The following is a 23,021-nucleotide window of genomic DNA, read 5'->3' as shown; positions in this document are numbered from 1 at the left end:
GGATTTTCTTGGAAGCCAGCGGGAGTTCCACGGGCAGAGACGCTGTAGAATCTGCCCTTATATTGAGAAGTAGCCACTTATTCAGTAGTTCTTAAGGGATTCCCAACAAAATACAAGTATCATCCTCCCCATCCAACAACCTCCGGGAACTAACCCTACTGCCACTGGACATGCTCTTTTGCTCTTGGCAGCATTTCCATTCAAATTAGAGGCGGGATGGCTCCACTCTGGCAGAGATGTGACTGTGAGTTAGGGTGTTTCCCAGCAGATGTTGTCTTCTTTCTAGTTTCCAGAATTGGCTTAGTCCCATAGGAGCATCCCAGCTAGCAGCACTGAATGGTGTATGTGAAATGCTGGTTGTTTGTGCTTCCCAGCTGCAGTTATCATTCTCAGCTAAGCCTGAAGTTGCTCAGCTGTTTGGTCTGTTTCCCCCAGCTGTGTCCTTGTAAAAGATTCGGCAGCCTAATGGGAATATTTTCCTGCAGGTTTTTTTAACTCCCTTCACTAGACTGTCTAACATTGCCACTTGATCATAGTCAAATGATAGTAAAAAAGAGGTGGATTCTGAGCTCAGCTATGTGGTGTAAATCTGGAGTAATTCCATCTAAGTCAGTGTAGTTACTTCCCATCTGAATTTGGTGTAACTGAGATCAGAATCTGCCCCCAGTGTCTCTAAGTGACAAAAAGGACAACACCATGACAGCAGACTTTTCCTTTCTTATGTTGGCAGGAGGATTTGAAAATCACCCACCATGCGGACAACACCTTGAAAAGTTTTTGCAAATGGCAGAAAAGCATCAATGTGAAAGGAGATGCCCACCCATTGCATCATGATGTAGCTGTCTTGCTCACCAGGTATCCTGCTTTGTGCTTTCTGCTTGTGCTAGCTCTCTGGTTTCAGCAATTTACCAAGTAGTTAGAAATACCTACAAAGCTGGGAGATAGAGAGAGACACTCGGATCTAATGTGTGTGAGAGAGAGAAAGAGGAGGCTATTTAAATTCCATTTTCCTTATGTGGGCCCTTTTTTGACATTTACACATGTAACTAGAGATGCAACCTGCTCTTTTGAGATTAGCCTATTCCCAAAATTGGCGCTAGCCGCAGAGTTCAGATCCACATCTGGAATATGGATTCAAATTTACCAGCACCTGGGGCTGTTAAAATGCAAGGTTTGGTTTGACCCCCTCTCCAGTTTCCAGACCCCCATCGGGGATGTTCACGTGTATAAACTTGCCATTTTGTCTTATGGATCAAGGCTAGGATTTGCAAAAGAGCATCAGGGAGGGTGCCTAATTCCCAGTGAAATCCTGTGGGATTTGGGCACCTGGATTCTTTAGGCTTCTTTGAAGAGCCAAGCCCAAGTGTGTTTTCCTTATGGGTAAGGGGTACAGTCTGCTGGTTTTAAGCCACTGCAGTCTGGTCTATGGTAATATCAAGTTGTTTCAGTAACTCCCAATGCGTTCACAAGCATGGCATCTCCCCCAACACCCTCATTTTCTCTAGGAGATTTACTTTGCAATAGAAATAAGACATTGCAGGGCAGTACATGCCTGTGGGGTTATTGTTATTGTTCTTCTTAGGTGGCTGTAGTCACTGCCATAGCTACCTGGGGTTGCCGTAATCCCCCAAGAAATGCACCGGCCTGTCGTGTCCCATTGCTTAATTATTCCCAGCCCCAGCTGTACTTTTAAAGTGGAATTAATGTAACCAAGCTGCTTTTGATTTTAAATTAATTAGGCTCCTTAGTAAGCTTGGCTCCCGGGAGAGCAAATGAAAAAAGAGGGTCATAAATCTATTACATTCAGATGCATCCACTCTTTGTTTCTGTTTAGCCACTTAATACGTTGTCACCTTTTATATACACGCTATATATGTTACAGCTGGGTTAGTAAGATACTACGTCATGTCCCAGGATGGAACGTCAGCACCCAATCAGCCATAGGCTGCAGATATAATTGCACTGTGCAAATTGTATCCACCAGGTACACAGCAGAGAGAGCCTACTACACCTCTACCCCGATATAACGCTGTCCTCGGGAGCCAAAAAATCTTACCGTGTTATAGGTGAAACCGCGTTATATCGAACTTGCTTTGATCTGCCGGAGAGCGCAGCCCCGCCCCCCCGGAGCACTGCTTTACCGCTTATATCCGAATTCATGTTATATCAGGTCATGTTATATCGGGATAGAGGTTTATATTGAAGTGAGACCAGACTCCCTTCTACTCAGGGAGACGTTTACCATCCCCTACTCCCGGGGTCAACCTTTCAGAAGTGATGTACCGAGTCTTCATTTATTCACTCTAATTTAAGGTTTCGTGTGCCAGTCATACATTTTAACGTTTTTAGAAGGTCTCTTTCTATAAATCTATAATATATAACGAAACTGTTGTATGTAAAGTAAATAAGGTTTTTTAAATGTTTAAGAAGCTTCATTTAAAATTAAATTCAAATTCAGAGCCCCCGGACCGGTGGCCAGAACCCGGGCAGTGTGAGTGCCACTGAAAATCAGCTCGCGTGCCATAGATTGCCTACCCCTGCCCTACTAAATACAAACCTTGCATTGCTTGCAACGTTCAGAGTTCCCCTTTCAATCTAATTGCTGACCCCACTCCCGAGTTTTCAGACAATAGTTTTGCTCAGTTTTATTTTGACACTTTGGAAGCTGCTATGATTTAAACAACCGATTTGTCCCGTGTGTGTGTTTTGTTTTTTCCCCCTGAATGTAAAAGGAAAGACATCTGTGCTGCAATGAACAGGCCTTGTGAGACTCTGGGTCTCTCTCATGTGTCAGGAATGTGTCAGCCTCACAGAAGCTGTAATATAAATGAGGATACAGGACTTCCCCTGGCTTTCACCGTGGCACATGAACTCGGACACAGGTACTTAGGGATTTGTTTAATCTCTTTCATGACCCCTCTCCTGGAAAGAGACACTATTCAGCTCTTACTTTAAAGAGTGCAGGTGGTACAGAAAGTGGGGAAATATCCATCCGTACTCAACCTTGCCTTACGCAGGCAAAACTCCCTCTGAAGTCAGTGGAAGTTCTGAGTTTACCCTGAGGGTTTTGCTCAGAGAGTTTCATTTTTAGAACTTTGTTATTTTCTGAGTTTAAACTGTCTCTGCACACTCCCAGGAGTCCCAGCTCAGTTACATTCATATGTCAAATCCAGGCTGACTGAACTCAGTGTCTCTGACTTCAAGGCAAGCTGAGTGGTGTTCCCTAAATGGGCTGGCCCTAGAGCAAACTAGACTTTGTGAAATGTTTTGAACAAGGCTTTTAATTAGGAATTCTTCAAATTTAGTTTATAGAATTGGCGGCAAATGTTTGGTTTGTTCTCCCAACCTGTTTAATGCAATTAACCTTTGGAAAGGTCTTTTAAACACCAGATTAATACAGCTCCAGGAAACCATTATATATTTTAAATGTTAATTTCATTTCATATTGTGAATATCACATTTCTGTGGGTAAGTATATATTGTCTGAAGTTTAATTAAATCAGTTTGGTTCAATAGTCTCATCTTTTCCTTGTTTGGGTTTGCAATAAGAAAGACTACTTCAAAATTCTTTTATATTTACATAAAACTATATACCTTAAGGAAAGTACCATATATTGATATAGTCACTGACCTGCATTAAACTTTGGATTCATTGATCCATTAATTAAATGTTTGCTTTACGTTTTCCCCTTCTATGGCCCCACTGGGTTTGATATCAGCTATACCACATAGATCCTCTTCTTTGCAGACAGTATTTCTTCCACATTATTTCAATTACATTTTTAGCAAATGCCTCAGAAATATACAAAAGTGAATAATGTGTCAAACTGGCAACTTACAGACAGCTAGCTACAGCTGTAGTAAACCGCAGCCTTTAAATTAAGTAACACTATTTACTGTGTGCTTTGTTGTCCCTGTCAGCACCTGGATTCATTGACTTTTATATCAGTTGCCCCTGGGACCTTTCCATATTAGATGTAGTTACTGCTGACAGTGTGTAATAAATACATTTCTAAGTCCATGCATTTCAGTGAGTGGGAAAGCAACAATAAAGGAATTATTAAGCTTGGCAGTTGTGCATTTGCAAAAGCACAAAATGAACCATTTGTGGGGAAAAGGAGCTAGGCAGTGACTCCCCAAGATTTCAGCCTGTGAACAGCATGTTCCTGTACGCCAGTGTATGCAGTGATTATATGAGACAAATATTTGTTCATAGAGAACAAATCGGAAACAAGCTAATTTTCATCATCATCTTTAGACAGTTGGGGTTAGCCAATCATTCTTGCGCTGAATTCTCTGGGCCTCATTCTGATCTCACGTGCACAGGATTTAGGCCAATGTAATTCAACTGACTTCAGCGGAAATACTCCAGACTTACACCAGTGTGAGAGGAGCAGCAGGCCTCTGGGTTGGAAGGACGTAGAGTAACTATGGAGAGGAGATTATGAGGCTATAACCCCTTCATTTTTGTTTGTGGGCAAAATTTTCAAAACACCTAAGTGACTTACAGTGTGGCTTGGTGCTTTGGAAAATTGTACCCTGTACTTTTTGGATTTTACCTATATCAGACAAACTCACAGGGCCAATTTTAAGGGCATGCCACCACTTGGGACTCCACACTGTGGGAGCCTTGCAGTCTTGCCAGTGTGGACTCACCGCCTCGCTGCAAAAATTGGGCAATACTGCAAAAAAAAAAGAGCTGCAAGTATCTGCTTGAATTTTATCTAACTTTGCTTAGTCTGCGCTCAGTGCCCTTTGTGCAGTCACTTCTCAGGACCATTTGTGCAAGCGCATTTTACTGGCAGCAATATTCACAGGAAGTACATTGCAAAGTTGAATGCACGAGCAGTTGTGGAAACCAAATGTTAAATTCATACTTGTGGCTATAGCATACTTGCCCAATCAAGGAACAGAAACAACAGCATGGGACTTATCTGACCAATCATAACTAACCAAATACAGATCTAATACAGCAAGAATCAAATACTTTCTGTGGTGTTAAAAAAATAATCACATGAAAGTGCATCAAATTTCAAACAACTAAATCTGAGGAAATTGTGAACTGCTCACAGGTATTGTGCAATCAGAAAATGAGGCTAACAGGATCATCTGTTGCGTATTATCCACTCAGCTCTGCTTATGGTATGTGCTGTCCTGGTCTCCACCCTGCCCTCAGTCCACAGGCAGCAAACCCACCTCATGTCCACATCTCCACTTCCAGCACTGAAACTCAAATTGCCTAGGGAGGTTGTGGAATCTCAGCCACTGGAGATTTTTAAGAGCAGGTTAGACAAACCCCTGTCAGGGAGGGTCTTCAGTGGCTCTTAACCTTTACTGCAGCTTGCACCCCTTTGGTTCTCGTACCCCTTATCAAAAATTGTTGAAGTACGTCAGTTCTTTAAACCTAGATATAGCAGAACTATAGAATGAAAGAGAGAGAATTATATATTTATATTAATTTTGCAGTAAAATTAAGAATACATGAAAAATTACACACTTTTTTTAGAATTATATATTTATTATTATTTCTTTACATAGGCAACAAATCCTGAATTTTTTCCTAGCATGGCAGGGGCACCATCAGTGCAAATTGATCCACACACATCAACCGTTATCCAGGGCCGCCCAGAGGATTCAGGGGGCCTGGGGTCTTCAACGGCGGGTCCCGGGGCGGAAGGACCCCCCGCCGTGGGTCTTCAGGGCACTTCGGCGGCGGGTTCCAGAGCGGAAGGAGCCCCCGCCGCTGAATTGCCATCGAAGATCCGGAGCGGAAGAAGCTCCGGGGGCCTGGGCACCACGAGAGTTTTCCGGGGGCCCCGGAGCGAGTGAAGGACCCCACTCCAGGGGACCCAAAAAACTCTCGTGGAGGCCCCTGCGGGGCCCGGGGCAAATTGCCCCATTTGCCCCTCCCTCTGGACGGCCCTGCCATTATCTTATGCTTAGGTTTGATGAAACAAAGTAGCTGTACTTATGTGCCTGTGCTCAATTTGTGTTTTCGATGATTTACCTTCTAAAAAAAATCTGGCATGTTTCGCACCCCCAGAAAGGGCATTTCGCACCCCCAGCGGGTGCGCACCCCAGGTTAAGAACCACTCTAGATAATACTTAGTCCTGCCATGAGTGCAGGGGGCTGGACTAGATGACCTCTCGAGGTCCCTGCCAGTCCTATGATTCTATGTCTCCAGGCCCTGCATAAAGTGCAGTAACTGGGGGGGTTCCCCACATCACCCAGCTACCCACTTCCCTCCACACATGGATTAGTTATTGGTATTACAGTAGTGCATTAAGGCCCTCACTGCGACTGGGGCCCCATTGCTCTGGGCCCTGTCTATACACCCAGGAGTCCCTACCCCACAGAGCTCACAATCTAAATAGACAAGGGAGAGGGGGAGTAGCTTGCCCCAACTCACACAGTGGATCAGTGACAGAGCCAGAAACAGATCACAGGTCTCCTGGTTCCCAGTCCAGGGTCCAGTCCATTGAACCAGTTGGGTTCACACTGACAGTGGTGTAACTTTTATTGCATTGGATCTGGCTTCATTAAAGTTGATGACGAAGTAAAGTCTCTGTACAGAGCAGTGGTATGTTAAGAACAGAGTAACTGGGAGAAACTGTCGTGGGTCTTTGTAATGTAAGGCTTGATGTGAATGTGCTAGAAAGCAAAGCACCTGTGTGGTTGTATCCAAGCATGCGGCTCACCTCTCCTTTGTGGGACTGTGCTCTTACACAGTTTTGGGATTCAGCATGATGGAAGCGGCAATGACTGTGAACCAGTTGGGAAAAGACCTTTCATCATGTCTCCACAGCTCCTGTATGACACCTCTCCACTCACCTGGTCCCGCTGCAGCAGGGAGTACGTCACACGATTCCTCGAGTAAGTCCCCCACCCTCTCTCCTTACCTTCCTTCGATACCTGTGCTAGCGTCAGGGCTCATCAGTCAGTCAGGAGCCAGGCGCCATAGTTAGAGGGGGCCTGGATGAAATGGAGAGCTGCACTCAGAGCAGCAGGTATAGAACACACCTGATTGCTACTGGCTGGCTGCCTTTAGCATGGGCTTGGAGCGGCTGGGCTGCCTAGTCACTGTTAGGAAGTTCAAGGACTTGAGAGTGGAAGGAGGACAAGCCTTATGTAGGGGTGAGGTGGGAATGGGAGTGAGGGTGGAGGTAGGTTTGCCCCTGAGGAAGAATTTTCTGGAAGAAGAACAGGTCTGAATTGTGGATGGATTTGGGGCCTGTGTAGCCTTGATCCATCCACAGCAAGACCAACACTACATCAAGACTTGGTAAGGACACAGGGCCTTCAGAGGTGGCTTATCTCATCTACTGATCTCTCATGGTTAACATTCTCGGGATGCATTTTTAATCTTCATTGTGCTCTATTTTCAGTGCCTTAAAAAGGGAGCTGCAAGCCCTTTGTTAATGGAGGAAAGGCTTGTTCTTTTTCACTAGCGCTTCTGGAGATAACTCCTCAGCCTCTGCTGTAAATGGGATTTTGACTTCTTGAAGCAGTGCTTCTCACCGAAATGCAGCTTTAAAGGGCTTTCTCTCTTGGGCATGGGTCATGCAGAAAGGACCATTCAACAATGAGCTGCAGATGTTCTTGATATTGGCATATCAAAGCAGAGAATGGGACAGAGGGTTGGGACCTTTTGTAATTAGCAACCAGTGTTTCTGATATTCTAGAACAGTGTTTCCCAAACTTGGGACGCCACTTGTGTAGGGAAAGCCCCTGGCAGGCTGGGCTGGTTTGTTTATCTGTCGCCTCCGCAGGTTTGGCCGATCGCAGCTCCCACTGGCTGCGGTTCACCGCTTCAGGCCAATGGGGGCTGTGGGAAGTGGCGCGGGCCGAGGGACATACTGGCTGCCGCTTCCAGCAGCCCCCATTGGCCCAGAGCAGCAAACCGTGGCCAGTGGGAACCGCGATCGGCCGGACCAGCGGATGTGGCAGGTAAACAAACTGGCCTGGCCCGCCAGGGGCTTTCCCTGAACAAGCGGCGGAACAAGTTTGGGAACCACTGCTCTAGAACATGCATCACTTGAAACCTTTCCGTTGTCTTCAGCAAATGTTGGTGCCCGACGTGCTCTCTATCTAATGAGATCTGAGTGCAGGAATTGGGGGTGAGTGGAAATGTGCAACCTCATTCTTCCCCCATTTATCGTTTATTAGCCCTTGTGTGTCCAGACTCCAGATCACTGGTATCTAATTTTGACAGCTGACAGGGAACCATTTGGGGAGTAGAAAGGAATTTGCTTTCGGACAGAACCTTTGATAGTCCATGTATTCCCAAGGGGCTTTCCCAAATAGGGAGTTAGATGACGGGACTTGGGCACTGTGGAAACAAACAGAGCAAACTCCGGGACCCAGTTCTCTGAATTGCTGGTCCCCACCTTGAGATGCAGACAGCTGCCCTTCATTCCCATTGGATCTCAGCATCTTGCCGAATCAAGCCCTAGGTGAACGACCGTCCATTCACAGGACTGACCATTAGAGCCCTTTGTGGAGAGGGGGCGTGTTGGATTGGATGCTAGCAGTGAAATCCTGGCCCCATTGAAATCAAGGGATTATTCCTCTCGCTTACTGAAAAGAGAGCATTGGAGCAACGCCACCGATCTCCTTTCTAAACAGCCTCCTATTTTCTTTCCCACTGCAACACATGATCTGTGACTGCCATCCAGCCAACTCACTCTCAGGCTCTGGAGCTGTGTAAAACTTCAGTTACATTCTTTTCTACATTTCATTACCTCGTGCCGTTGGCTGTTAATCCCGATTGCAAATGCACATTTAAATCACACAAACCTTTCTGGATCACATGTCCTTATGTCATGTCACATAAACATGTGGTGTTATGCGGTAGCCTACAGAAAAGAACCCGAAGCACTATAAAATAATAGATGTTCTTTTGAATGTGTGTGTTAGATTGTTGCTCTCAGTGTAGACCCTTAAGATCCATCCAATTTTCTCTGTTTAATTACTAGTCGGGATACTCACAGGTGCTGCTGTCACACGTGCATGCCCAGAAATACTGGTTCTGCTCTCACTCACACCAGTGTCACGCCAGGTTTCACTGGAGTTATTCCTCATTTGCACCAAAGCAAGCGAGAGGAGAACCTGGCTGAGATTCCAGCCATAGGGAGACATTGCGGTACCCGTGCTTTAGTTCATGTCATTTTTCCATCACACTGAACTTCGCAATTGGAAGAGTAGGAATGTAGCCACTCTGTAGACCCTGCTCCCCACCCCTGCACAATATAAGCAGCAGCAGAGTGCAAGGAAAAAAGGGGACAGCTCAGTCTGAAACGTTCACCCCGCTACTGCCTCACACTGGCACACAGGATGGACAGCAGTCTGGGGCCAGACAAGCATTCCAAGTAACAGAGTGCTGGTGAGCTCTTCTTTTCTGCTTCTCAGGCATTCCCAGCACCACTGCAAATATGACATGAAAAAACACAGGCACTGGCTGGTGCCAGTTGCCTTTTTCATGCTCTTGAGACCTCTCAAGACCTGTATTCGCCTAGCAAAGCTTTACCTTGCTTTACCCTCTGCTCTGCCCTGAGTGACTTTCCAAGGCAAACTAATTCTGTTTGTCTCTGGGCAGGAGGCATTCCAGGCTGAGCCACATTCTTTTGTACAGCTGTTTATTTTTAGCACCACATTGCTGACTCTTCAGTTTGTTATTAGGTTCTTAAGACTGGTGCGTAGAGATTTACATCCGTCAGTGAGTGCCTTGCATTGCTGGGACATTTCTCTTCATTATTGCCGGGGAAAGAATGAGGGGGCCTTCCAGAAGCAATGCTAGGGGAAATTGTAGGTGCATGCTCATCTGCAAGGAACTGAGCAGCCAGGCAGAAGGCCTAGCTATGGGCATGGCGTGAGGGTTGGCTGTGTGATTGATCCCCCATCTCAGGTACTCAGCCAACAGCTTAAATACACTGCCTTGGCCCTCATATAGTGTAAGCTGGTGTAGATCTATGACTTCAATGGAGCTATGCTGACTTTCACCAGCTAATGATCTGGCCCTCTATTTTTAACCTTCACTTTTAGAATAGGAATTTCCTGATCACCATAACCTTGAGCTGCACTTCCCAAGAAAGAAAAGGATCATCTGGATGCATTTCCAGTTAATTTCTGTCTCTCTCCTCCCCCAAGAAGGGCAGCTCTTCCTTCAAGGGGAGAGAACAGTTCAGCAAAAATATTTCATTGGCTGTGACATCCCTCAGGCCAGGGAAAGGGGATGGTGTGAGCACAGAAATGTCTGTGTTGTTAGAATAACTTTGGCAGGAAAGTAGGGAGGTTTAAGCCAAGGCATTAGACCCTCATGACCCGGGCTTGCTAGATGTGCCTGGAACAGTCTTCACATTGAAAATTGCACTGTCCAATTTTGTATAAAAGAGAGAAAAATCAATAAAAGATTTGAACCTGTGAAAACAATTCGTATGTTAAATGGAGAGCTGCCCTAAGCGTGAATCTGCCTGTCTTGCTCGGAAGCCTCCAGGCCTGAATATGTGAGGGGCTGAACAATTCCCATGAAGATCAGCAGCGCTCAGCTGGGTGAGGTCCCAAAGACCAGAAATGGCCTCTCCCTAGTGAGTCACCTCTTCCTCCTCCCTCATTGTGACTAGATTTGTTTTAAAAGTGACCAGCATCATTTAAATCTAAGAAATCCACAGTGAGTCTGGAGGAGGCTATGAACCTTATTGCCCCCAACGGTTACTGGAGACCCTCCTTTGGCTCAAGAAATAGCTCCGCTGCTCACGGACCTAAGGGTCGCGGGTTCAAGTCCCAGGAAAGCTGGTTATTGCCGTGAGTAGTTCAAACCACCCTGTGGAAGGGACCCTGGGAGGCGGGTCTGGCGGCTTAAGTAACAGACTTAGGAAGCGATAGCAATTGTGCACTCACAATCAAGTGCATTGTTCAAGTAGGGCACCTATGTAGTTTTCTCCCTCTAGCCTTAGCAGAAGAGAGTATTAAGGCTCTTAGGTGTCACCATTACGGGGAGATGTTCCGTAGTGAAAGTAGAAGACTGACTTTACTATGGGGGGAACAAACTGTGCCCGTTTCATGTCCCATCAGTGCCAGATTTCTCCCAGCCCTCTCGCTGTCTAGGCCAAGGTAGGGAGAATACTTTGGATAGAGCAACATCAGTACCCTTGGAGGTAAGGGGCTGGCTGCCGTTCTGACAGGAGCTGCAGCTCAATGACCCACAAAATGAGGGAGGATTTTGGCTTCCAAAGACAATGCATTAATACAGGAAAAGGGTTTCAAAGGCAGATGCCAAGAATGAGAAAACGAAGTGCCTGCTATCCTAGTGCCACTCCCTCTGTGTGATCCGAAAAGCAGGGGGCATCCAAAGGTTTCCATGTTGTGATGGCATTCTCTGGCTCGATGGCCATCAACTAGTCTGACCTCTTGTGCATCCCAGCCCACCAACACCACCCGCACACCAACCCCAACAACCGAAATGAGACCAAAGTATTCCAGCCCACAGGAGACTAGACTAGTATGTGCCATAGGCAGGGGGGAAGCTCATGGCATCAAAACCAAAATATCAGGAGTAATTATTCTTTGTCTGTTTGTTACAGTCATCTAGAGACGGAATGGCTGTACCAAATGCCATGGAGAGATAAAGCAGCAGGTTTTTTCGCCCTTGTTCTTTCGACTGAAGTTTCACATCAGACAGTGACCAAACCAGTCTTAAGGAACAGCAATGCAATGCCATGGGTGTAGGTGACACTTAGAGTCCAGCTCTTACAACTTGCCTTGACACTGCACTGAATGCATTGTTTCCCTTTCTATAAAACACCCTGTTGATGTTGTTCCATGAGCAAGTAAAGAAAATGGCTTTGGAGCTGCCAGGCAGTGACTTCGCTGAACTCAGAAATGAATGTAAAGCTTGCAGCAGGAATATAATATTTCCTTCAGCTCTTCATTTCATGCCAGTTCAGCGCTATAGTACTCACAGAAATCTAGACCTCTCAAGCCTGGTCTAGACGACAGTGTGTCCTAGCTAGAATTGGACTTAGATACATGTGGCTGGAAAGACAGAACTAATTTCAAAGCAACGGTCTGTTTAAAAGTGTTGGGCACCTGTCCCGAAAGGAGAGTCGCTGGGAAGCTACTTGTGGAAAAAGATCCATGTAATTTTAAATCATTGCGTTTTCCACGGGCTGCATGGGGCTGCAAAGCCAATGCTCTGTGATAGGAAGGGTGAGGAGATGAGCAGCCTTACTGGGCAGAGACATTGTGCGTTAGGCCAAATGGGGCGTGCCGTCTGGGACCGGACTGGTACACCCTTTGGAAACGTACAGCGTGTCTATCCTGGGGGTACACTCTACTCATTGAGTGTTGTGGGGAAGTGTATCTGACTGTGTGATAGGCTGTAACCCCATGTAGGGGGAGACCTTGTCTACGTGAGAACGGCGGGCCAGTTTCACTTAAATCAGTTTCTAAATCAATCTAGTTAAACCCCTGTGCAGATACTCCGATTTTGGTTTAAGACTGTCTTATTTTGGGTTAATTTAAACCTCTTCCCAGTCGCCTTAAGCTAAACTGCTATAATCCACGGGTTACACTGAAATCAGAGGATCCAGGCAGGGGTTTGCATCAGGTGAATGAAGTCAGTTTAAATAAACTCCTTAAAATTAAACCGGTGACACTTGTTCATATAGACAAGCCCTAGGGTAATACAGCAAAAGCATTCGATGGCAATGAGAGCAGATCAGGAACATTCCAGAATTAAGTGCCCACAGGGCATCCTCTAAACGTATCCTCATGCCTCACTGACTTTTACTAACCGCTGAAGACTTTAGCATCTGAAATACCACTGTCAACAAACCTGGTCGTCTTTGCTTCTTAATAACCATAGAAAGACCTGGATGTTTCAAGAGGTAAAGAACATGAGCGATGAGCCTGGGGAAAGTGGCAGTGAGGCACATTCGCTCGTACTGCATACAGTAGTAGCCACGGAAATGCAACCTCCTTTAAAGGTGCTCTCCTCAGTACCTACCAGCTTCATTTCTGAGGGTTGTAGCTTGGAGCTGCAGCTCTGAGGGTCAGTGAGCTTTGGTGCTGACCATCTGTATTAGTAGGTCGTTGACATTAACTGTATGATGTATGAAGCACCAGGACATCTGCCATTAGCCCTGTTTGCACCAATGAGGCCCTTTCCTGTAAGTGATGAAACTGAGGCCATGACTTCCTCAGAGCGAGGAACTTGGCTGTGACCTCATTATACAGCTAAAAATCTGCCGCTTGTTCCTGGTGAATGTACCATTGGTTGTACTCCTCCAGGGAGTCGCTGAGATGCTTTGCGATTGGTAGTGGGATTCTCTTGTAGCTCATCTTGAGACAAATGCATGGTACTAAATCAAGCAAATAGTGCTTGTCCTGTCTGTGAATGCTAATCGTGGTGGAAGTCAAGGGCGTTGTAAACCGACCTGAATTAAGACCCTAATGCTGAAGCAATAAGTGGTTGCAATTTTATAACAACTCCCCCAGGAGTGCTCTTTGCTCAGATTGTGACTTGGGTAAGGAGGTTCCAAGGAGTCGGGAGTTTAGAGCCTCATCAGGCTGTTGCTACATGCATCTGTTTTACTATTGCGCTTTAATAGCTGATTCCAGGTCATAAGGCTAGAGAGGATCGTGCAACCAAACCCATTCCAGCAGCAATATTGCAGGCTCGACCCTCCTGCCAGTAAACTAGGAGTTATCCAGAGAAGCACCACTAGGCTTAAGTAGCCTAATGGTCCCTCACAACTCAAACAGGATCCTCTGGTTCATATTCCCTTTCTGGTGAAGCCTTTTCAGTTTCCTAAGACCAGCAGGATTTGGACGGATGTCAAATTTGAGACTCATTGGAAGACGTTTTCTTTGCTATTACCTTGTTTTGTTACACATTAGAGAACTGTCAGATCCCCTTGCATCCCACCCTCATCTGCCCATTTCAAATGACAGACGTTTAACCCTATCCTTTCCTTATCTCCCATGGTCTGTAGGTGCCCCATTCATATATTTAGTCAATTAGCATATTTTGCAGGAACAAATTATAACCATTTCCAGCAAGTGCATGTAACACATGTGCTTGCCAAGGGGCTTTGCCTTCTTCCTGCGCTGTGGGTATGAGAGCCTTGGTTTGCATGGGGAAAGCTAATCACTAAATTCTCCCTCCCCAAGCCAGTCCCGGAGTATACACACCTCCAGTACAGGCTAAGGGGGACATTTCTGCAGAAGCTGTTGTTACAAGGACTGGAAGGAGATCTCTGTGTTTGAACCCCAGGCCTGTGCTCCAATTTGTTTTATTCTGGAAGAGTCAGGATGCTTCTGACTTGCTTTATCTAAATAAATAAATTAAATAAATGCCAGCCAAGATGTTTTTAAACAGACAAGTGTTTTGGTGTAAGCTTGGCTCCTTAGAATGACAGAGTTAAATCCTGGATCAAGGTCTGCTTCCCCACAGAGGAGACAAATTGACTTGCGTGCACTTTACTATGCGTGGGTCTCTTGGACAAGGCCTTCCTGCCAAGATCCCGTCTGCTTTGCATGGTTTTTGAACTCTTATAGCATTGGTTTCTCTTGAAAAACTACCTGTTTGTCCCCCATTTCCCCTTGCTCCCTATGGTGCATGGTGGTTGATGGCTGCCCTTCACTTTGGAGGCAGCTGCATTTTAGCAGAGCTGACTATAAATGTGAACTGCATTGGGATCCTTATGTACTGAAAGCGCTGTCTAAATGGAGGATGCTATTGCTGTTATGCCTTAAAATTTCCACTTCTCCAAAATACAGGACTTAAAAGAAAATTAAAGTTTGTCTATATAGCTGTTGAAAAGTATCTTCTGTCTCCTCGAAACGCACCATCTCTGCCCTAGAATAATGCACTCTACCGGTTAAACGAAACTAACGTGCCGCTCATTTTGCAATGCAAGCACAGTGGCATGGCTGAAGACATAACTTTCTGGATATCCATGAAGTGCAAGGCAGGAGGAAAAAAACTGCGATGGAGCGGAAACCATTTTATTTGTCTTTTTCATCTCTGACTTTATCTCCTCTATGGGGTTAAAAATCCATCGTAACATAAACATCCTTAAAGATTTCTTTCCAATGCTGGTAAACATTTGTTTAAAAATATTTTGCCTGTCCCTTCCTGCTGTGGTGCTTTGAAACACCATTTGGATTTTGTTCCTGAAGCTCATAAAACGGCTGCTAGTTATGTCTACATCTTGTGGTTCTGTGGACGTAAACATTGTCACAACTTGATGTGCAACTGTTATGCTTGGTTCCTACGAATACTGGCATCCTCTTGAGCTCAGCAGCTGGCCTTTCTTAAATAACGTTGAGCGAGAACATAAACACGCTGATGCCTCACGACTGAAATAAATGCAGCCGTGCAAAGTCTTTTCCACACACTCACATTTGCGATGCCCTTACTTGTCCTACACCACATAGGAAGCACCCACAATTTATTGTGCTAATTTTATCTGGGACTAGATTAGCTCTACCAATAGATTGGGTCTGCTTAGTGGTTTGAGCATTGGCCTCCTAAACCCAGGGTTGTGAATTCAATCCTTAAGGGTGCCGTTTAGGGATCTGGGGCAAAAAATCTGTCTGGGGATTGGTCCTGCTTTGAGCAGGGGGTTGGACTAGATGACCTCCTGAGGTCCCTCCCATCCCTGATATTCTATGGTTCCGTCCCTGACTTGCTAGTAAAATATCCTGGCTATTTATTTCCATGTCGGCACTAACAGCATCTCTCTAGCTGACCTGATTTTGCAGCTCTTGACCTTAAGCTGTGCTCCTTTCAGGGTAGCTGCGACAAGGAGCCTGTGCGCTATTATATTTTAAATGACCTGCAGAACTGATGCTGTCTTTTCCATCCGACAGCAACCATTGCACTGCAATGAGCTCTCAGAGACCTTTAAATGAAACAGGTAATGGGAGATATTGTTCCATGGCTGGGGTGCGGGGTGGGACCGAGTGCAGGTTTCTCGAGTAAGGGATCTATAGACAGGGCTTCAGAAGCATCAGGCTCAAAGCCAGATGCTGGGAACAGGGAAAAGTGTCTCCCATAATAGGAACAAGGCCAAGAGCTCAATTTAAAGTGCAGGCCGTCTGCATCAAGCCTGCCACCTCATCAAACTCTAAAGGAGCAAAACTAATAAACAGAGCAGAGGAAACCAGTGCTGTTCCATCTAGGCTTAAGGAAGGGGCTGCAGACTCAGACTTCCCTCTCAAATTAACCTGGTGCAAGAAAAACCCTGACAGCTGCTCTCAGGGAGGTGTAATTTTATAGCGAACATTTCTCATCTTGGCAGGTTAAGAATGTGTCCGAGCAGTATTTTGCTCTCCGCTTTGTGATAGCTCATTTAAGCACAGTAATAACTTCCTTGAGTGCTTTCAAGGTACCACAGTAAAAACCAGGCTGCCTTCCCATCTTTGACAATGAGGTTTTAGGCTGGAGTTATTTGTATTCAGACCGATGAGTGGAAGCTTTTTCTTCTCTTGATTTAATGTTAAATGTGGGGGTCTCTGGTGAAGTTTTCAATGGAGTCTTGCACACACAGTGGGCCATATCTTGGGAGTTTCACCACTAACTTCAGCGGGAGTAAAATGGAATTCTGAAATACTTTACAGGCAGAAATAGAGCAAAGAGGTAATGCTTGGGAATAGCTGTTCTCATGCAGCCAGCACAGAACACTGTATGTACATGCAGCGGGGTAAGCGGTAAGCGCTGGAAATCCTCACAGCCTCATGGGCTCAGCTGAGTACCTAACATTGAGCTCATTGAAACCTCTTGGGCTAAGTGGATGTAATTCCATTGACGTCTATGGAGTTGCCCCCACTTTCACCAGCTGCGCTGAGTCAGCAACTGTGGTCTGGAAAGCCCGTGAGAACAGGCTCTCCGATGAAATCTCAGCTCCAGCAAGGTATCAGAGCAACGAGCTACTGGTGCTCACCGGCTGCAGATGACTCTTGGTTGCCATTTATGCACCAGAGTTACGATTCTTCCTTTGTTTTTAACAACAATTCTAATGTTCTACAAGAGCCTGTTTTGCTGGGTCTCTTCGTGCCCTACATTGATCCCCGTCTGCTTGATTCTGACTTGTCCGTTTCATGTTTGCAGTCGAGGCTGGGGGTTGTGTCTGGATGACCCACCTGCCAAAGAAGTGGTAGACTACCCCTTGGTTCCACCAGGAGTTCTCTATGACGTCAGCCATCAGTGCCGGCTGCAGTATGGAGCATACTCCGCCTTCTGCGATGACATGGATGTAAGTCGGGGTTGGGTGTTCCTGCAGTTTTCCTTTATGTAATGATAGAATTTGTGACTGCTGAGTAACAGTTTGAACAGTGAAAATCTTTGCATAGAAACTCACTCTCTGCTGAGGAAGGGATAAATAAATCCTGCATTATGAATTGTTAGTGGAGAAAGGACCATTGTCATGTTGACTGAATTAGGAGGGAGGGATAGCTCAGTGGTTTGAGCATAGGCTTGCTAAAGCCAGGGTTGTGAGTTCAGTCTTTGAGGGGGCCACTTAGGGATCTAGGGCAAAATCAGTACTTGGTCCTGCTACTGAAGGCAGGAGGCTGGACTCAATGACCTTTTGGGGTCCCTTCCAGTTCTATGAGAGAGGTATATCTCCATTTATTATAGGAGAGAGGTTGGTTTGTTTGTGGAGCCCTCTGCCCCCAAAGCTCCCCTTCCAATAGATCCAAGGAGCCAAACTGACAGCAAACACACAAACATTCTCTCCTCCTGGTTTAAGGAAGGTACACTGTAAAGGAGAGGAAAGTAAGGGGGCTATATATGGGAAAGCGAACGTCCAAACTGCCAGAGAAAAGGGTGGCCAGAAGGGGAGTTCTATAGACAAAAAGGTCAGCGTGGCTTTCTTTGCTGACTGATTAGATCAGTGGGATAATTCAGTGTGTGAACACGTTTCGAATAGGTCAGATTTGGGCTGGCCCTTTGGAATGCTCAGTAACCCCCAGACTGTGTCCACACTTATTTTCTGCAGAACGTCTGCAATACGCTCTGGTGCTCAGTGGGGAACACGTGCCACTCCAAGCTGGATGCTGCCGTCGATGGCACAAAGTGTGGCGAGAACAAGGTAATTAGAGTAAATTATATTCGCAGCCACAGTCGATTCCTTCTCCTGTATGTAGGGGACGATGTTCATCACACTGGTTTATTATATAAGTCAAAAAAATAGGATAAGTTGCAGAATGCAATTCCACAGCATCGGAACTACAGCTGCGAACATACCTAGAAATGGATACATTCGGCTCCATTGGATTTGTGTGTTCTGGTCACTATTTAAACGTTCAGTACTGTTGAGTATTCAATTAGCGTATGCTTCAAATCACCGAGGCAGCCAGGTGCTAGTGTTTGCCATGTCACGGCTACCAGCACAGCTTTGCCAAGGTGAGATCTAGAAGGACCTAGCTGCGTATATTTTTTCTGGTACATTGGGTGAACTTGCACAAGGATTAGCACACCTGTGGGGTGTGGGGGAAATGGGGGATTTGATCTCCTCTGCTTAACTTTAAAGGTAACGGGTAAAATCCAAAATTTTGCAGGCAAAAATCCACCCCTGTCGGGATGCTTACTATAGACCGAGTCATGCAGTCCTTACTCTGGCACAACTCCAGTGGCTTTCAGGGAGAGATCTGCCCCAGTAAGAATGACAGGACTGGGCCCTAAATCCATTGAAGCAGCATAAGAGGCGGAGTCGTGTTTTGCTCCGTGACGCATTCACATGGCAGCTGTTGGCCTTACAGGCATGACTTTCCAAGCATTGCATATGCAACTGTAGCCTCATTCACACTCAACTTTCTTCCAGCCCAGCGCGTGCAGCTAGAACTAAAGAGGAGAATTAACAACCAGATCGAGGCCGCCATTCCACCTGCTTTTTTGCAGTAGCAGCACACAACAGGCAGAGAAATCCCTGTGTGGCATAGGGCTAGGGTAGCGGCTCCTATGCCCCCTCTCCAGGTGTAGAGGGCATGGCCAGAGAGCAGCCACAACCAGCCAATCCCTGGCTGCTGTAATGACCCTTTGTGGGCTATTCCCAGTGAGCACATCACAGAACAACCCTGAGACTCTTCTAAATTGCATCTTGGGACCAGGACAGTGGCTTTGGGTTCAAGTAGCATAAAACAGAATAACTGTAACATAAAAACATTTGCACGTCCCCCACTCCTGGGTAGAGCTAAATGCAGAATGGCGGGTGCCAATAATCTAGCCCTAAGAGTTTAGTTCAATTCTACAGATCGTGAAGGACTCCTGAGGCTTTCCCTGTAGAACCTACCATCTTACCCGTTCTCCATGTTAACCGGGTAACCAGCTGGTAGAGCCTTTGTTATGACACCAGAACCAAAGCATTAATCTCAGGCTGGACACGTGTTCTGCCTAGGGACTGCCAGGAAGCTGGAGCGTGAGTTGTGGTGAAATAGGTGTGTGTGAAACCAAACTAATCTTACTCCCATGTGCACACCTCCCACTAACCAAGTGTCCCGGTGTTTCCCATTGCACTGTGATGCACACCGCTCTCGTTCGGAGTTCTCTTCTCTGTGCTGCACGTTCATCAGATTAGGGATTTATAAACGAGTGCCAGTTAGTGCCTTGTAAGAGTATTGTTAAACATCAGCTGGCCTCACTCTTGTCTGGGTTACTCTGCAGTGGTGCTTCAATGGAGAGTGTGTGCAGGTGGGCTACCGCCCGGACGCCATTGATGGAGGCTGGGGAACCTGGAGTTCTTGGTCTACTTGCTCTCGGACATGTGGTGCTGGCGTGCAGAACGCAGAAAGGCAATGCAACAACCCCACGTAAGTTAAGGCTCTTGCTTTGTCCAGGTGTGATTAGATTAATTGACTAGGTGACTTCATTAGGAAAACCCCATTTACAGCACATATCTGAATATCTTCTTATCGTCTAGCAAGGTATGACCCTGCCCCAAGCTCAGACCACTTGGGCTCTGACCTAATGATGTATTGCACAGTGAAACAGTAACAAAGAGGTGACCCCAGAGAGGGTATTTTCAAATGCCATTAATTATATCTTTTAAAACAGCATATATTTGAAACCACACAAGCAGTTCAACTGATGGGGCTAGCTAGGAATCTGTGCAGTGGAAGGTCTGTGGATTGAGGTTTAGAGTTTTCTTTGTCTACCTTTACATACAAATCATTCGTGATTAGTCCAAGCAGAAAGCAACTGAAACCCAATTCAAAACAAAGGTAAAGACGAAGCACTTGTGAATGTAACACATATGCAATGTCTTTTTTAATGCCAAAAAGAAAAAACGTTCCTTTAAGCAGATTCAGAATCACTGGGGAAAATTCCAGCACCCTTTACTGCCCTTTGTTCTCAATGAGCAGTTTGCAAACAGGTTATAACAAGGTGTGTGAGCCACAACAAGAGGATTTCTTTCTGTCAGACTTTAGTGTGGCAGTGACCAAATATGGCATAAGTTTCTAAGAAAGGTGGCCCTATAATCAAAGCATCTGAATAACAAACTATGGTATAGCATTGTCTATTCCATGATTTCTGGGCTGACACAGCTGGTCCCCAGATGTCTCTTCCTTCCCCCACCAGATAATTGTTGGACGGTATTAGAAACAAAACTTTCCCAAAGGTTACAATGTCAGAGCCTGTGACCCAAGGTGAGGAGCAGGAGTTATAATGAACCATAGCGACACAGTGGGTTTAAAGGATATGGGGCTATGTCATGCCATCAGTTCGTAAGCAGAACTTCCCATTAAGTCTATGATGAGTTCTGCTTAAAAGGCAATGGCACCACCTGGGCAAAAGATAGGAAGGTTTTCTAAAATGAGACCCCAGAAAAAGTGCCAGGGCTGGTGGTAAAAAAGAGTGGGGATAAAGCAGGATAATCTGTAACGTTGGGACTGCCTCCACACTCCTGGCAGAGGAATATTTTCACAATGGTCCATCCTTCCAAATGAGCTTTGAAACGACATTCCAGGTTTGCAGAACTAACAACACAGACCTCACAATGTAGGTGCATGATTAACAGCACTCCCACCCTAAGTGTTTCAACGCACACCCCTGGTTTTCTTGAGGTCTTTTGAGTACACAATCAATCACAACCACAAGAGCAATTTTATGGTCTTTACTTATTTTTCAGGTGGCATTCAGCCTTTCATGGCTTAAGGAGTTTCAGAATCAGATAAAGAAAGGTCTCTAATGAGCCCAGAATAGGTTCCCTGGTTAACCACTTTCATAAGTACATCATTTTAGCATGTGCAATTGAACTTGTTTAAAAAAAACCCTTTATGTAATCTTGTTTCTAGGTCAAGAGCAAAGTTTATGTTTGACATGAGTTTTGCTGGAGGAGTGCAGTTGTCGTTTACAGAGTGTTTTAAACACAACCACAGGCATGTAGGAGTGCAAACACTGCAAAGCTCACCCAAGGAAATTATTTGTTTTGGCTGCTGTAGGTAAATCTCTTTGGCCTTGCTTTTCAGATGGAGCGAACACGTATATGAATAGGATAGTTTTTCTTCTTTAGGTGTTTCCATAACCATAAAACACAAATTAATTTTATTTTCTTTAATTCAAGTTTCCCCTGAAGAAACTGTTCAGGGAAAATGTAACTTCCTTATGGTCATATGGAAATGCGCCATGGGAAATGTCATGACAAGCTCAAGTTGGCAAAGGGTTAAGAAGCAGGAAACAGCTACAAATAGTGCCCAGATGTGCTGGTAGCTTCCAGACAGAGAATAACTCTATTTACTGAAAAAGAGTTCTACTCGTTTAAAAAGGGTTAGGGCTAGTATTAGGGAAGCGTTAATTTCTTTTTTTTTTTCTTTTTTTTTTTTCTTTTGGAACAACCTTCCCATTCTACCCTAGAAAACAAGGCAGAGCTTGGGCCTCCTACACGCACAGTGAAAAAACTCTTTCCATCATTTAGAAATTATTAGCATGGAGCATTGAGGACCTGATCTCAAACCCATTGAAATCAATGGAAATTGAAAGATTCCCATTTCTTCCATTGAGTTTTGAATCATATCTGGCGTCGGGTGGCCCTTCCACCTCCCAGCAGCCCTGGTGGTCTCAGGACAGCCCTGCAAACAGCCCCTTGCCTCAGTGTCCCTTCTTAGTTCCACAATAAACTCCAGAAGAGGCTTTTACAAGTCCAATAACAACCCTCCTTAGGAGTTAGTTTTTTAACAAAGTTCAAAATTAAACACACACAAAAATTCCCTCCAGCCTTAAGCTGGGCCCTGCCCCAAACTCCGCTGGTCTCAGGGATTTCTTTCTTGAGCAGGCTTCTCCCAGCTCCTCCTAGCCTGGCCTCAGGATTTTGCCTGCAGGAGTCTCTCATTCTCTACAGTTTCCTGAGCTTCTCCCTCTCTCTAGCAACTTCTTGCTGCCCTTTGATTCTAATTAAACCCCACATCTCATCCCTGGCAGGCAGGTTAATTGTACAGGCTGGCGAGCTGCAGGCCTCCAGTCCTTAAAGGGGCAGGCCACCCCACTACCATACCCTTAATGAACTGCCCTTCCACTATATAAATGGTGTGGAGATGGGGGAGGAGGGGCTTTCAACTGCAGACACATGTTCATGTCTGGGCTGTGATACGGTCCTGCAGGCCTTGCTCACATGAGTTGCCTAACTAAAGCCATTGCCCATTTCTTTAATAGCCCTCCAGACTTCTTTGCATTAAAATATTTTTGAGCTCATCCTGGTTCTGCTGTAGTCCACTTTTGACTTGTCACCTTTCAGTGATGGGAAAGGAGTTCAGTCCCTATAGCTCCTCCAGTCTTTGGCCTCTCTACTCGGACTCCTTACAGAATTGCCAAGTAGTGCCAGTTGTTCTTTCAGAGTAGATCTGAGGCCGACTGGGAGCAGTGTGGGAAAGATGGTGGGGACAGTTGGCTGCAAATGCTGATAATTTCCCCCAAAAATCATCATCATCTTCTTCAACACATCTCTGTTTGAGGTCAGTAATGTTTATAGCCTTCTTCCAAAACTCTTGATTGTACACCAGGCTGTCATGCAATTGGTCTCTC

At 45.6% G+C, this 23,021-nt stretch overlaps 1 protein-coding gene across 2 annotated transcripts in view; it reads left to right on the top strand.

Annotated features, from left to right (window-relative positions):
• Positions 1-23,021, top strand: part of ADAMTS7 (ADAM metallopeptidase with thrombospondin type 1 motif 7) — a 141,828-nt gene that overhangs the window by 20,324 nt on the left and 98,483 nt on the right. For both annotated transcript variants that reach the window (XM_054041376.1, XM_054041375.1), the window contains 6 exons: positions 731-855; positions 2,733-2,882; positions 6,731-6,874; positions 17,115-17,259; positions 18,004-18,096; positions 19,668-19,813. In XM_054041376.1, coding sequence (XP_053897351.1) covers positions 731-855; positions 2,733-2,882; positions 6,731-6,874; positions 17,115-17,259; positions 18,004-18,096; positions 19,668-19,813 — 803 coding nt within the window. The remainder of the gene's footprint in view (positions 1-730; positions 856-2,732; positions 2,883-6,730; positions 6,875-17,114; positions 17,260-18,003; positions 18,097-19,667; positions 19,814-23,021) is intronic.

Source organism: Malaclemys terrapin, chromosome 10 (genome assembly GCF_027887155.1).
Source record: "Malaclemys terrapin pileata isolate rMalTer1 chromosome 10, rMalTer1.hap1, whole genome shotgun sequence".
Taxonomy (NCBI): domain Eukaryota; kingdom Metazoa; phylum Chordata; order Testudines; family Emydidae; genus Malaclemys; species Malaclemys terrapin.
Note: the sequence above shows the minus strand (reverse complement) of the source record. Positions and strands in the feature narration are given on the sequence as shown.